Here is a 14,728-nt window from a genome sequence, read left to right as displayed (position 1 = left end):
CTGCAGAGGGCCAAGTGTACTCAGCAGAGATTTGGATTCTGGCATCAGAGTTTCATTTGAACTGCACGTGATTTTTACAAAATAGCTTTTTATTAGTTCTCTAACATTCACATATTAAGCTCAGCTGAAAAAAGTATGAAACTGGATTCCTTGTAAAATGGCAAACCTCTTTTAGACTCAGATAATAAGAGATCAGCAAAAACTACGGTGACATAAAGTCAAGCCACTGAATCACAAATCTTGGAAGAGAACTGAACTTTTCAGGATTCTTTTTTTTTCTTTAAAAGATACCACTTACTCCAAATATAAAGGGAAAATGTAATTAGGGAAAAATGAAAATGGGCACTTCTAATCTCATATGCATGAGACAGGCAAGCAAAAAAGACAGAGAGAGAGAAGAAAAGGGAGGGCAGTTAACCCTTTCTTATGCTGGCATTTTTGTAACCACATAACACTGTTTGTTATTATGTCTGATCCTGAGTAAAGTCAGCCAAGATCATAAAAGGAACAAAAAGGGGAGTTAAAGCGCTCTGAAAAACCTAGGTATCTATTTATTTCTTTTCTTTTTTAAAAAAATTGTAACAAGAGTTGAAATTAGCCTGCCTTCACTTAAAGTAGCAACTTGGTATTCTGTAAAAAAACAACAATGAACTGGTTTCTTCATTAAAACTGTATTGTTAGAGAACAACTTGAAGAACTCAGCAACTTTAAGATGCATGGACTACCTGCCCAGCATATTCCAAGATTCTGGGAGTTTTGATTTTATGTCTGCATACATATATCCTGGTTCTTTTTGCAACCTTTTATGCATATTTTCCTTCTCAAAAGAGCTGTACTAGAAAGATTGTAAGAAAAGTTAATTACCTCTTCTGATGTAAACAGAACCAATTGAGGTATCCCTGAAAGGCCTTTTTCTTTTATGTCAGGAAAATATTTATATCTTGCCAAGTTCATTGCATACATATTGGAAACAGAGCCACCTTAAAAAATATTGCATATATTAATAAATATTTCAGATTCTAAACTGTATATTTACAAGTATCCGGCTGTAAATGCTGTATGGCTGTAAGTGCTTCTTGCATATTGAGGAACTCATTTGGATACAAGCATAATACAAGGAGCCCTGGTGGCACAGCAGACTAAAGCACTGTTATTAACATCAGCTGCCTGCAATTATTGCAAGTTCAAATCTCACCAGGCTCAAGGTTGTCTCAGCCTTCCATCCTTTCTAAGGTAGGTAAAATGAGGACCCGGATTGTGGGGGCAATAAGCTGACTTTGTATAAATATACAAAAGTATGAAGGCTATTGCTTAATGCATTGTAAGCCGCCCTGAGTCTCCAGGGAAGAGTGGCATATAAATCAAATTAAATATATATATATATATATATTTGTTTATGTAAGTTTTCACGGGTATGTATGTGTGTATAGTTAATATTTTGGGTTTCTTCCCGTGTAATTGTGGATATATCCCTAAAAGGGTAGAAGCGACGTTTCGGCAGAATCCCATCTGCCATCATCAGGCTTATGTCAGCAGTCATTTTGCACTAACTTCTACCCTTTTAGGGATATATCCACAATTACACGGGAAGAAACCCGGAATATTAACTATACACACACACACACACACACACACACACACACACACACACACACATGCATATTCTTTCTAGCCAGGTTTTACCTACGTAAGCTAAGATGTTATACAGCCCTGGTTCTGTGAATATATATATATATTTACCTATGTGAAAATATATATATATATTTACCTATGTCTCAGACAGCATAACACTGAAAGAACTAGAATGGACTTTGTAATAGAGGAATTCCTTGACTTTCATTCATTCAGCAACTATTCAAAGTTACATTGATGCTGAAAAAAATGGATGTATGACTAGCTCCTGTAGTTCTAGTCCTGTCAGCACCCCATGGTTATATGATCACTATCCAGGTGCTTGGATGCCAGCTCATGATTATGACTTTGCAAGGAGCCATGGTCACATAATCTATTTATGACTTTCCCTATTGGAAGCAAAATCAATAGGGGGTGGGAGGAGTCAGCAAGAAAATCAAAATTCACTCCAGAAAATAGCTCCCTCCACAGCACTCCACTGCCCATGCAGTGCCTCTGCCAGAAGTTTTCCTAGTCAACCATCACCCATGGAACCTCCCATCCCCATCCCCACACCCTTGTGCACTTCCATATTCTTTACCAGGCACTTCTATCCCTTCCTGCTTAATGACCCATTACAATGGCAACTGATACAGCTGGGATTACCCATCACTTGCACTTACCATCACTAAGTGCAAATGATGTTGCATTTTACAACTGCATTGCTTACCAATGGCAATTCTGGTTCCAATCTCTATTGTAACCTGATCCTAACTTGTTAACTACATGTATAAAAAGTCACCAACTATAAGCAACAGGGTGGTCGAGAAGCAACAAGACATGATGCTTCCATACTTGTATAAATTATATAGTTGTTATGCAGACAATGTCATATTTTTTACATTAAGGAACATCATACCTGGATTAAATATACCATCTCCTCCTTCCCATCCAATATATTCAATCATTTTCTTTAGCACTGCTTCTTCCACTAGTAAAAATACTGGAGAAATTTCATAGGTATATCTGAATGAACAAAAATGTGACATGAAACTGTTTACTTAGTTTAGTTTTATCAAATGTATGAAATGAAAATGAAAATTAGCAGATAGCATGAATATGAGTATATAATGATTCTTTCCTACTCTGCAGTGCAGCCCAGATTTTTGTAATAGATTTGAAAGACATTGGTGACATAAAATTTTAACAAGATATAAATCACTCTAGTCTGTCTTGATAATTTTAAATACCAAGTCCTATCACTTCATTTCCCAAGTTCATAATAGAGGCTGGATGTAATTAACTGATTCTTCACCCATTTTAATTAAGTATGCCCTTTATTTCAATTCCTTCAGAATCTGGAATCTAATTCCTGTTAATTTGTTATGCTCCACAGAATACCAGTATCATTACATTGATCTTAATATACAATCTGGCCTTGCAATGTCTCAACCCATTTTCCCTCACCCTCACCATCCAATATTGTAGACCCAGGGGTAGACAAAATATCTACATATTCCTGATCTGACCAATGTTGTTATATGCTGCAAATAGCATTAACGTGGAACAATAAAAACACAGAATTTTTTAAAAAAATCTAAATTTTGTATTTCATTTCATTTACCATGTAGAGCAGATATGTCAAACTCAAGGCTTGCAGGCCAGATCTGGTTCACAATGTGGTTAGATCTGGCCCATGGCTGCATGCAGCCATCCTGAGTGACAGATTCTCCAAGAATCTTCTATAACTTTAATTTAGGCTCTCTAGGGAGTTAATAGATCAATTCACCCAGTATCTGTAATATGCACCCTATCAATGTTATTAATAGAAATTTAAAGGAAATAGGATCTGCCACCATTAAACAGCACTGCAAATTCAGCACCATGATTTAAAACAAAATACACTTACACACTTGGGTTTAATGCCTCCGTAATGAAACGCGCTGCTAAAGAGTAATAATCAATACCAGCATAGAGCTGATTAAAAAATCTTGGGTGATCTGTAAATAATGATGACAAAGACATATATCTGATTAGCATTAATGGTCATTGAAAAAGATAAAGTAGTCAAATTCACACATTCAGCTTAGGTGTAGTTGCAGAGCTCATACATTAGAGCAATCAATTAAAAAAATGTAGTGGTTTAGATGTGATCCATGAACCCAGCCTCAGAACTTCTCCATTATAGGTGTTTGCAGTCAGATTTTTTTAATCCAATGTAAATCTTGCTAGCAAAAGGAGGAAAGGGAATCAGTGAAAAGCACAGAGAAACTTGAACTTGAGATTGATTCTTCTTGTATCTACTACAATTTGAGCTTCCTCTTGTTAAAGGGAGAATGTTTCCTAAGATATTTATTTTCTGATTTTATTCTTTTCAACTTTATATTTGATAATGCAATAAAGTATAAGACTATTTGATAAGATTTTAATTACGTAGCCAGATGTATTTAGTACAAGAAGTATGGTGCTCAAATTACCTATTTAAAATTTGCAGTTTTAATTCATTTAATTTAATAGTGTTAGCCCTTCCAGAAATATATTAAGAGATGTATAAATGGTCATCATTTAATAAACAATATCACAAAAGATTTGAATTTGACTTTCCTATAATTCCTATTTTTTGTCTTTTTCAAGACATTTAGGGAATAAGCAATTAAAATAGGTTATATTACACAGAGATTGCTTAAAGGCTTTACACAATAGATAAAATGGCCTCAGAAAAAGCTATAAGTAATTGTTCAGATAAAACAGATTCCAGACTATCTATTTTGAGTCACCTGAACAAAAATACAGTATAGATTTGGAAATGTTATCTCTGAATCTTTCATAAATTAATAAATAGTGTAACGTTAATGGGTGCTCTGGCTGGACATTTTTTTTCAGTAAAAAAAAGTAAAGTTGTTTAAAGTTTACTTATAGATGTGTTAAGCTAAGTGATAAAGGAATTATTAGTCAATGTTCTTATAAAAGTGGCTTCTAAACAGCTATATAATTAAGTGCTCCTTTTATATGAATGTTGATTAATAACATTCTTTAGTAGTCTTATTATCTTCAGAAAATTGCTGTGAATTCTCATTAGCTAGCCATATTTTCCAAAAAGGTAATTAACCTTTTGATCACTCGCATTATTTACTAAAATAAACATTGTTTTGAAGATAGTACTTTGATTCTTATTTAATGGGCTGCTAATCATAGGTATTAAAATCTCCTGGTCTCAGACTGTAACTCTTAAGATGCTTACAGATTCTGACAACTAAAGTGACATGTATTAGTGAAACCCAATTTGCAATTTATATAATAGCAGGATTTCTGCATTATACTCAGCCATGATTCAAACACAGATTATTGAATATGGCACCAATGCTTGATACTTATATACTGCACTAAGCTATAGGCTTGTGGATTACAAGTCACAGTGTCTGAGTCCCCCCTAAGCTATTAAACCAAAATTGAAAAACATGGAAAGAATGTTGAATATTGTCTGTATGGGCTGATTAATAACTGCAATCAGAAATCTAAGGGGCTATTTGGAAAGATCTCTATTCTGTAAACATTTTATATTGTATAGATTCCCAATGTATTTCAAATTATATCCATGTATACTGTATAAATATAAAGCATAAAAAGGGAGATTATCTAGTATAGTTAAAATACTATACTAAATACTATAAATACTAAAAAGTATACTTGTTTCCAATGGTCTCAAAATCTTACTATCCTATTACATCTTTGATCTGTCTGATAGCCTGGTTTTTTTTTTTTTTTTGTAAATATTTTTTATTTATTTTTTCAAATTTAAACATAAAAACATAACTTTCAAGAGCAAAAATCTCAATCCGGTCATAGATGGTTACCACGCTTACATTCCTTTCACAAGCTCAATTCACAATTTCCATTACATCTTTTATAAGTAAACAAAAAAAGAAAAAAAAAGAAGATAAAAAAGAAATTCAAAACTTAAGAAAAAAAAACAATTTTACCTCAAATTTCACATTTTCATCTATATAAATCCATTATATCTATCCAAAATTAGTTTCAAATTCACTTTCACTCATTTTTACATCTGCATAACAATTCTAAACATATCTTTATTCTTCTTTACCTTATATCTTATACAAGTCATATCAAAATAATTTTTACAATATTCTAACCTCTTATTAAGTGTTTACCTTACAATTTTATCACCATTTATTCTTAGTTTCAATTCAATACCACTCCATTTTTATTGTATTTTATAAAACAACATTTTATCTAATTTTAATCCTTTGACCCTTATCCTCAAATCAGTTTACCTTAGGTTTTTTTTTTCCTCCCAGTTTACATATTATACAGATTTCTCTCAAAGGCATATTTTATTTAATCCATTTTCTAATATATTTTCCACTATATCTCCCTCTAATATTTAACTATCTTCCATCTTATTCTATTTGATTAATTCTCAGCTTGATCCCCTCCAAAACACCAACTATTAGTTGATTTTAGAATAGTTCCTCAATCTCCTGCAACTCTCCTCCTATTTGTTTGACTGTTTCCAGCATTTTGTGGGCTGATTTCCAGCATAGTCTCCTCCTTAACTCCCTCCATTGTTTGGCTGATTTCCAGCATAGTCTCCTCCAACTCTCCTCCTATTTGTTTGGCTGTTTCCAGCATTTTATGGGCTGATTTCCAGCATAGTCTCCTCCTTGACTCCCTCCATTGTTTGGCTGATTACCAGCATAGTCTCCTCCAACTCTCCTCCTATTTGTTTGGCTGTTTCCAGCATTTTGAATTAATTTCCAACGTATTTCCACCGAGTCTCAAACTCTTATCTAGTTGGCATCCATCCCACACATTTTAACTGTAATATAATTATCTGTTTTATATCATTTTTCCATCCTGCTCTTTCAATTTAAATCTCAGTATATGTCATAATAGTCATCATTTCCAACTTGTATTACCTTAATTCAATCACTACCATGTATATCTTGTATTTTGTTCAATCAATCCTCAGTTTAACATTTGTTTGCAAGTTAAAATTAAAACATATTACATCAAACAGTACATTTTTTATTATTTTTATCCCCTTGTTATCATCCACTATTTTAATAGCCACCTCTCATTTTCTATTTTTATTATTTCACAACCCTTCCTGTTTTTATCCAAAAATCATATATGCCTAGGCTTTTAAACTTTATCATATATACATAGGCTTTTAAACTTTACATTTCAGTTAGTCACATTTAAATTTATCCACTTTAATTCTTCCTTTTCTTCCTTTTCCTCTCTGTCCAAAGTGCTCTATTTCAAGGTTCATCAGTTCAAAGTAAAGAATTTCTGTATGTCCCTTTAAAACTTTTAAAATGTCTAATCCAAGCATAATGCATCAGCTTCCTGTCTTTGTTAACTACGCCACACCTAGTTTTGTCAGTCTCCATTGTTAAAATCCAAAATGTTCTTTCTTTCTTCTTTCTTAAAATCATCTGGGACAGAGTAGGAATCTCCAAAATTCTTATATCCAATATTAATTTCAAGTAATCCAAGGTAAAAAGCCAATTAACATGTTTCTTTTCCACCCAGAAAGGGAAATCTCTTTAATCCACTTCTCTGTTTAATCACTGCAGACTCCATGGCTATTTCTCTATCTTCATTAGCTTCATTTTCTTTTAGAGGCATTAATTCTCAGGAATATCTATTTCTCCTCTCCACTCCAGTTAAAGGCACAGTCAAATTTCAGAAATTTATTAATACCAAATCATCCAGTTTAAATTTACTGGAACAAAATTCAATTTGGGTCTTTTACCCATTTTTTTTTCCTTTTCAATCTTTAAGCCCCACAGTCCAACAGCTGCTTTTAATTTTGGGGTCTTATTTTCCAATAATTCCAAATAGGTACGTTATTGCCTGGGTTGGTGTCACTCACCCGGCTTCTTGATTTTTGCTCTTTCTTCATCTTCTTCCTCCAGCACAATCCTTGTTCCCGGTTGCCGCAGTTTCAGGGCAGCCACAATGGCTGCCATCCCGCTGCCGCCGGTGTGAAGGAGAAGCCTCCGGCCCCGAGGAACCCACCCGTTCCTCTCGGCCGCCCAAGGCGTTCCTTCTTGTCCCCCTCTCCCTACAAGACAGAGGAGGTCCGCAGACCTATCGGCGGCAGCTTAGCAGAGGGGATTTGGCAGGGCTCAGCGGAGCTTGCCATTTCCCTGTCTGTGTCCCAGCGACGCCAACCAGAAGTCTCTCTGTCTGCTGTCTGCTCTCTGTTTGTAACTAGGTTCCAGGCCCCTTTTCTTCTTGCTTCCTAAATTTTATACTTAGAATTTCCAACCCTGATTACATTTTTAGCACATATATTTCAATGACCTTGGATATATTTCAATGACAGGACATAATTCTGTCTAGGATTATGTAAAATAAGGAGGTTGGAAACAATTTTAAATAAAACAAATCATAGGTAGACACTAAACTCAATTTTAAAAAACTAATAAAATGCACTCATATAGCTCTTCAACAGAGCTTGAAGATAAGCAGTAAAATGTTTTGTTGAAAATGCCACTATATGTTCCAAATTGTCTTTTTCAATTACCATAGTCAATTCATTCCTCTCCCAGGGAGACATTCACACTTTGTCACAATCATGCCCAGATTTCCACACTATGTTTAAAAAGTTCACTTATGATAAACTAGTTTTATTTATTAACTTATTTATTATTCATTTGCAAGTGACTTTTATTAATTCTCAACATTCTTTGGGTCACCATTATCACCAACCACTATTTTTTTTTCATTACAGTAGTACTTCCATTCATGCAATGAATAATGCTTTATATTATTGTAACAGGGGCAACAGAGACAGAAAATGCATCAGCAATCACCACGAAGGTTGAATAATTTTAGATCAGCTCAGTAGTCCATTTCAGATGTAAACTCCCAAGTTTCTTAAGTATTTATGAAACTAGGAAGGAGTATTTAGATTTTATTTTATCCTTCTTTCTCTCTCAGCACAAAAACTTCAACATGAAGATTTTATTTCATTTAAAATGAGTATTGTTACATCTGAAATAAGATTCTGATTTAACAGTCACCAGAATGTTAAATCAGAACTGTAAGAAAAGGAATGGTAGATATTAATAAAGGTCCAGTTCATTTAAATGAAATTATGAAAATACATCTGAAGTAGCCTTTTATGTAGACGTACAATTCTTTTTCATTTCAACTTCTGTATTTGGCTAGAAAAGCCAAATTGTTACTTTTTTCTAAATAAATAAAAGCAAGAGCAGTCTTGCATTGCAATTGGAAGGACAAAAAGCAATTGTAAATATGAAATTCATACAGGTTTTGACGCTGAATTGTATAACATCTTGGCATAACTGCAAGAGTTTGGGATGACTCTCTCCTGTGTCTTTCAATTCCAAGTCAAGAAGTGTTCTCAGTTGCTCAGGAGATTGCCATTCACACACCTGCATAAAGTCATTGGAAAGAAATGTTGATGATGAGAGAATTTAAAAGTTAATCAGGCTGTATCCTAAATAATTTGCAAAATCCTCTGGTAAATTCAATTTTTAAAAAATTATCTGGTTTTAGTTGTTTAAGTAATCTAGAATTTCAATATATCTGAGAAACTTTTTTATAGTTTTTACAAAATGTTTTAGATTTACAAATAATTTAAGCACAAACATGGAAGATTACAAACAACATATTTGAATTTTAAGTTCCTCTACTACTAAATCCAAGAAATTAAGAAGTAAAGGCATGATATGGAAAACATTTCTAGTTATTAAAAATGCACTACATTTATGAGTATTATATCAAAAGTGTTCTTACATTTATCAGTAGCAATGCACTTTGTACATAAAAACACATTTCTTAATATGATTACTGAGTTAATAATTTGCTTTTTTTATTTAGATCAGTGTTTTTCAACCTGAGCAACTTTAAGAAGTCTGGACTTCAACTCTAGCTGGGGAATTCTGGGAGTTGAAGTCCAGATCTCTTAAAGTTGCTCAGGTTGAGAAACATTGATTTAGATAATTAGTTTCAGTTATCTAATTACATTACTCCAATTACATCAAAGATTTTTACCTTTTCAGTTGCATCAGATGCTTTCTTTACCACTTCTTCCATTATTATCTTATTGACCTCTTCCACAAATTTCTCGCCTGATTTTGAATCTGCTACTGGGCCATTTAAAATAACTCCATCAACTAAGATTGCATTTTTCTTCTGTGACTTTTCCTGCTGGTTATTCATTTTAGCTGATGAAGGTAAAACAAAAGGAACACATAATTATCTATCCTGCCTGTTTCCAATTGTTTTTTTTCCAAACAATATATTCAGGTAGAATAGATATGCTCTAGGTACCCTCAACTAAACATGGTAATTTTGTGGGACTGAGGAAAATGCCTCCTCTACTATAAAGTAGTCCTCAACTTACAACAGTTAATTTAGTGACTGTTCAAAGTTACAACATTGAAAAAAGTGACTTATGACAGATTTTCACACTTGTGATTGTTACAGCATCCCCTGGTCAAGTGATCAAAATTCAGATGCTTGGCAACTGACCAATATTTATGATGACTGCAGTGTCCCAGAGTCCCGTTATCACTTTTGTAACCTTCTAACAAGCAAAGTCAACAGGGAAGCCAGATTCACTTAACAAACATATTACTAATTTAACAACTACAATGATTCACTTAACTCTAGCAAGAAAGATCATAAAATGAAGAAAATTGACTCAGCAACTTATTGAGCAACAGAAATTTGGTGCTCAATTATTTCATAAGTCGAAGACTACCTGTAGTCCTGCCCTCTAGAAGAGCTTCCCTCCAAAAGATACAGATAATCTTCCTGTATCTTCCTGACTTTATTGTGAGGTCAGAGAATAGTATCTCTGTAGAGCTGCTATAATGTTCTTTTGAGTGTTATGACTGTATTCTTGTCCAGACTATTATGTTATATTTTGATATGTTTTTGACTGTTTTAGCTGTACATGGTATCCTGTAAGTACCCAGCATGTTTTGGAATGGGCCGCTATGAAAAAGCTAAAGTGCTTTGGGACTTTAGAATTTAAAGAGACAAGTATCTGCCACATAATACTTCAGACTTAACAACTGTTGACAAGAGAGACAAAAAAGTCTAGATAGTGGACACTGTGGTATCTGGAGACCACAGAATAGAAAACTGGAGAAAATCACAAAATACAAAGACCTGAAAATAGAAATTGGACAACTGTGGAAAAAGAAAGCAGATGTTCCCTGAAGATGGGCTCAATCACAAGTTCAAAAGTTCGGAAGACAAAACCTCTGGTTCCAGTGACCGACCCAGATTGGATCCTGCAACATTATCCTGAGACTTGTATATTCGCCTTCATTCGTGAAAGAAAGCAAAGATAGTGCCGATAGTAAGAAGCTCCTTGTGTGCAATTCCAAAACATCTGGAGCACCATTTGAACATCATCAGCATTGACAAAATCACCACCAGTCAATTGCAAAGGCAGCTTTACTTGGAACAACTTACATTCTGTGATGATACCTTTCACACATCTGTGACAGGTTTTTAGAAAGGATTCAAGGTGGACAAAAATGAACACTGGACTTATCTGAAGGTTCCTTCTCCTTCCGCTGTGTGAGAGTCCATTGACTGGGCTATATCTTGCCTGATTGGTCCATGACTGAGCAATAATTTGAATAAACACGCCTCCTCTTCCTGCTTGTCCCCAGTTCGCCGGCGAAGTCTGGATCCTAAGAACCAAATGACTTGAGCGAAAGGGGAAGAGAGAAAAAAGGATAGGCAAAGAAGGAATGACAATAGGGAGGGTATGGACTCTCACACAGCGCAAGGAGAAGGAACCTTCAGGTAAGTCCAATGTTCATTCTCCCTTGCGCTGTTTAGAGAGTCCATTGACTGGGATATACCCAAGCTAACTATCCCTAAGGCAGGAAGAAGAAGAGGAGGCAAACGGATCTACAGGATCGAGGACCTGCTGAAGGACTCTACGACCAAAGGCAGTCTCGGCCGAGGCAAATTTATCTATTTTGTAATGCCGGATGAAGGATGTCGGGGAACTCCACCTTGCGGCCTTGCAGATCTCCAGAAGGGACGCCTGTGTGGCCCAAGCCACGGTGGTAGCAGCACTGCGTGTCAAATGCACTGTGATACGGCCAGGGAACACCTTGTTCCTGCGTTCATAGGCCAATGCGATGCACGTTTTAAGCCAACAGGAGATGATGGAAGAGGAAACTCGTGATCCGAGAGAGGTGGGTTGGAAAGACACGAACAATGATTCTGTTTTGTGGAAGGAGGCTGTCCTATGGAGATAGCTTTTGAGAGCCCATTATACATCCAGGGAGTGCCAACATCGTTCAGTGGGATGGACCAGGTTAGGGCAAAAATCGGGTAGTACAATCTCCTGAGTTCTGTAGAACCATGAATTGATTTTTGGGAGGAAGGTAGAGTCCAGTCATAGGATCACTCGATCAGGATGGAAGATGCACAAGTCCCCTCACGTGGATAGGGCTGCCAATTCACCAACGCGACGAGTGGACGTAATTGCGATAAGGAAGGCTACTTTAAAGGTGAGAAACTTCAGGCAGACGGAGGATAGGGGTTCGAAGGGGGAATCCATAAGTACCTGCAGGACGAGGCTGAGGTCCCAGGAAGGGAATCTGTGGACTGTGGGAGATTGGAGATTTAACGTCCCTCTGAGAAAACCACGAACACGTGGGTGATGAGACAATGAACTGGTTTCCAGCAGGGAATAATCGTCGCCAAGGCTGAAACCTGCCGTCGCAGAGTGTTGACTGCAAGGCCGCCCTTGAGACCCGCCTGGAGGAATTCCAATATGTGTGGAACGGAAGCGTGAGCTGGTTCTGTGTTAGAACCATCTACAAAAAGAAGACCAGGTAGCATCATAAATCCGAATGGTGGATTTTCTGCGGGAAGCAAGCATAGTGGAAATTATCTCGGAAGAAAAGTGTTCGTCCTTCAGGATCTGCTGTTCAACAGCCAGGTGGTTAGTTGTAACCACTGGGGTTCTGGATGGTGGACTGCCCCTTGAATGAGACATACTTGATCCGAGGGAATTCGCCAAGGTGAATTCGAAAGCTCCCTGAGATCCATGAACCAGGGGCAACGGGGCCAATATGGGGCAATGAGGATGACCTCTGCTTTCTCTTCCAGAATCTTCCGGATGACCCGAGGAATGAGAGGAATCGGAGGAAATGCGTAGAGAAGGCCGGGCGGCCATTTGCAGCGGATGGCGTTGGTTCCCTCCGCCTGCGGATTACAGTACCTGGAGATAAATCGAGGCACCTGGGTATTGGTCAGAGTGGCAAACAGATCCATTTGAGGTTGGCCGAAGTGGAATACCAGCTGACGGAATAGATCGGCCACTCTGCTGGGTCAATGGCTGTCCTGCTCAGCCAGTCCGCTTGAAGGTTCGAGGAGCCTGCAATATGTTCCGCCTGTAGGGAAAGAAGGTGCCTCTCTGCCCAAGCTCCCAGCTCCGCAGCCTCGGTCATGAGGGTCCTGGACCGTGTCCCGCCCTGATGGCTGACATGGGCCTTGGTGGTGAGGTTGTCCATCCTGAGTAAAATGTGCTGACCGGAGAGTTGGTGATGGAAGTGCCGTAGGGCTAAATGGGCCGCTTGTAGTTCCAGCCAGTTGATGTCGTGTCGAAGATCCACTGGCATCCAATGACCCTGGATGATCCGATCGTTGAAGTGCGCACCCCAGCCGAACAGGCTGGCGTCCGTTGTCAGGATCAGTCGCTGTGGATCAAGGAAGGAGGGCCCTTTTTTTAGGGCCGTGGATGTCCACCATTTGAGAGAAGAGACAACCTTCCAAGGAACCCTGATGCAGAAGGTGGAATTGCTGATGCCCGCCTTCTGGCTGGGAAGGAGGAGCCACTGAGTGAATGGGAGTGGAGCCTTGCCCAAGGGACGATTGAGAGGCAGGAAATCATTTGGCCGAGCAGTTGGGAGAGGAGGAGAAGAAGAACTCTGTGGAGTGATCTGACCTGTGTCACTGTGGCCCTGATGTTGTCCTGGTGTTCCTGTGATAGGAACACGAGGCCCGCTTTTGTGTCTATGCGCACTCCCAGATGAACCAGATCGGTGGACGGTAACAGCTGGCTCTTTTCCCAATTCACGGTGAACCCGTGAAGGTGAAGAGCATCGATGGTGGCTTGAAGATCCAAATGAGCCTGTTGAAATGATGAATAAGAATATCATCGAGATAGCATTGAACTCTGATGGGTGAGGCCCGCAAATGTGCTGACACCACATCGAGAAGCTTAGTAAAAATACAGGGGGTGGAGGAGAGTCCAAAGGGAAAAGCCCTTTGGAAATGCCCCCCCCCCGTAACAAAACCTGAGGAACCGTCTGTGGGATGGTCAAATGGGAACATGTAGATAGGCTTCCCGCAGATCTATGGGTGCCAGATTGTCTCCAATTCTAATGCCTGCCAGGATGTAGGGAATACATCTTGAAATGCCTATATTTGATGTAAATGTTCAGGCCTTCAAGTCCAAAATGGCCCTGTTACCCCCCAATTTTTTCTGAACTAAGTTCCGCGATGTTCTGGAGGAACCAGTTCAATGGCTCGAATTGAAAGGAGGTGTTGGATCTCGGCGTCCATTGCAGACCTTTTGGCCGGGTCAGAAGAAGTAGAACTCCTGATAAATCATCGAGGGGGTGTGGAAACAAATTCTAAGGTGACACCTAGGGAAACTGTCTGTATGGCCCAAGCATCGGTGGTCGTGGAACGCCAGTTATGGGCAAAGAGGGCCAGACGACCACCAATGCAGTCCGGAAGCTATGAGTTTCACTTTCTGCGATAGGGGCGAAAGGTGGAACCCCGAAAGGGCCGCTTGGATTGGGTCTGACGGTTGCGGTCCCTGAATTGTTATCTGTCCTGAAATCTGTCGGCCGTAGGGTTGAATGAATGGGAAGGGGCCGGAGAATGGAAACCTGGGTCTGTTGGCCGAAAGGTCTGCCTACGGTAAGGAAAGGCAGAGCGTCTGTTTGAGCGCCTGGAAGAAAAGGGGAGAATCTTTTTCTTGTCCCTACCTTCCACCAATATGGGGTCCAATGCTTCACCAAAAAGATTGCCACCCTTGAAGGGGGCCGCTGCGAGGCGCCACTTCGTC

General features: G+C 38.3%; 1 protein-coding gene across 2 annotated transcripts in view; it reads right to left on the bottom strand.

Moving 5' to 3' along the window:
* Nucleotides 1-14,728, bottom strand: part of GADL1 (GAD like acidic amino acid decarboxylase 1) — a 159,670-nt gene that overhangs the window by 104,959 nt on the left and 39,983 nt on the right. For both annotated transcript variants that reach the window (XM_060685809.2, XM_034404095.3), the window contains exons 2-6: nt 9,664-9,836; nt 8,915-9,041; nt 3,521-3,611; nt 2,531-2,637; nt 865-980 (exon numbers count right to left, since the gene is read on the bottom strand). In XM_060685809.2, coding sequence (XP_060541792.1) covers nt 865-980; nt 2,531-2,637; nt 3,521-3,611; nt 8,915-9,041; nt 9,664-9,831 — 609 coding nt within the window. In that variant the 5' untranslated portion in view covers nt 9,832-9,836. The remainder of the gene's footprint in view (nt 1-864; nt 981-2,530; nt 2,638-3,520; nt 3,612-8,914; nt 9,042-9,663; nt 9,837-14,728) is intronic.

Source organism: Pantherophis guttatus, chromosome 4 (assembly GCF_059756535.1).
Source record: "Pantherophis guttatus breed Tessera chromosome 4, ASM5975653v1, whole genome shotgun sequence".
NCBI classification, from domain to species: Eukaryota; Metazoa; Chordata; class Lepidosauria; order Squamata; family Colubridae; genus Pantherophis; species Pantherophis guttatus.
This window is presented reverse-complemented; position numbering and strand designations above follow the sequence as displayed.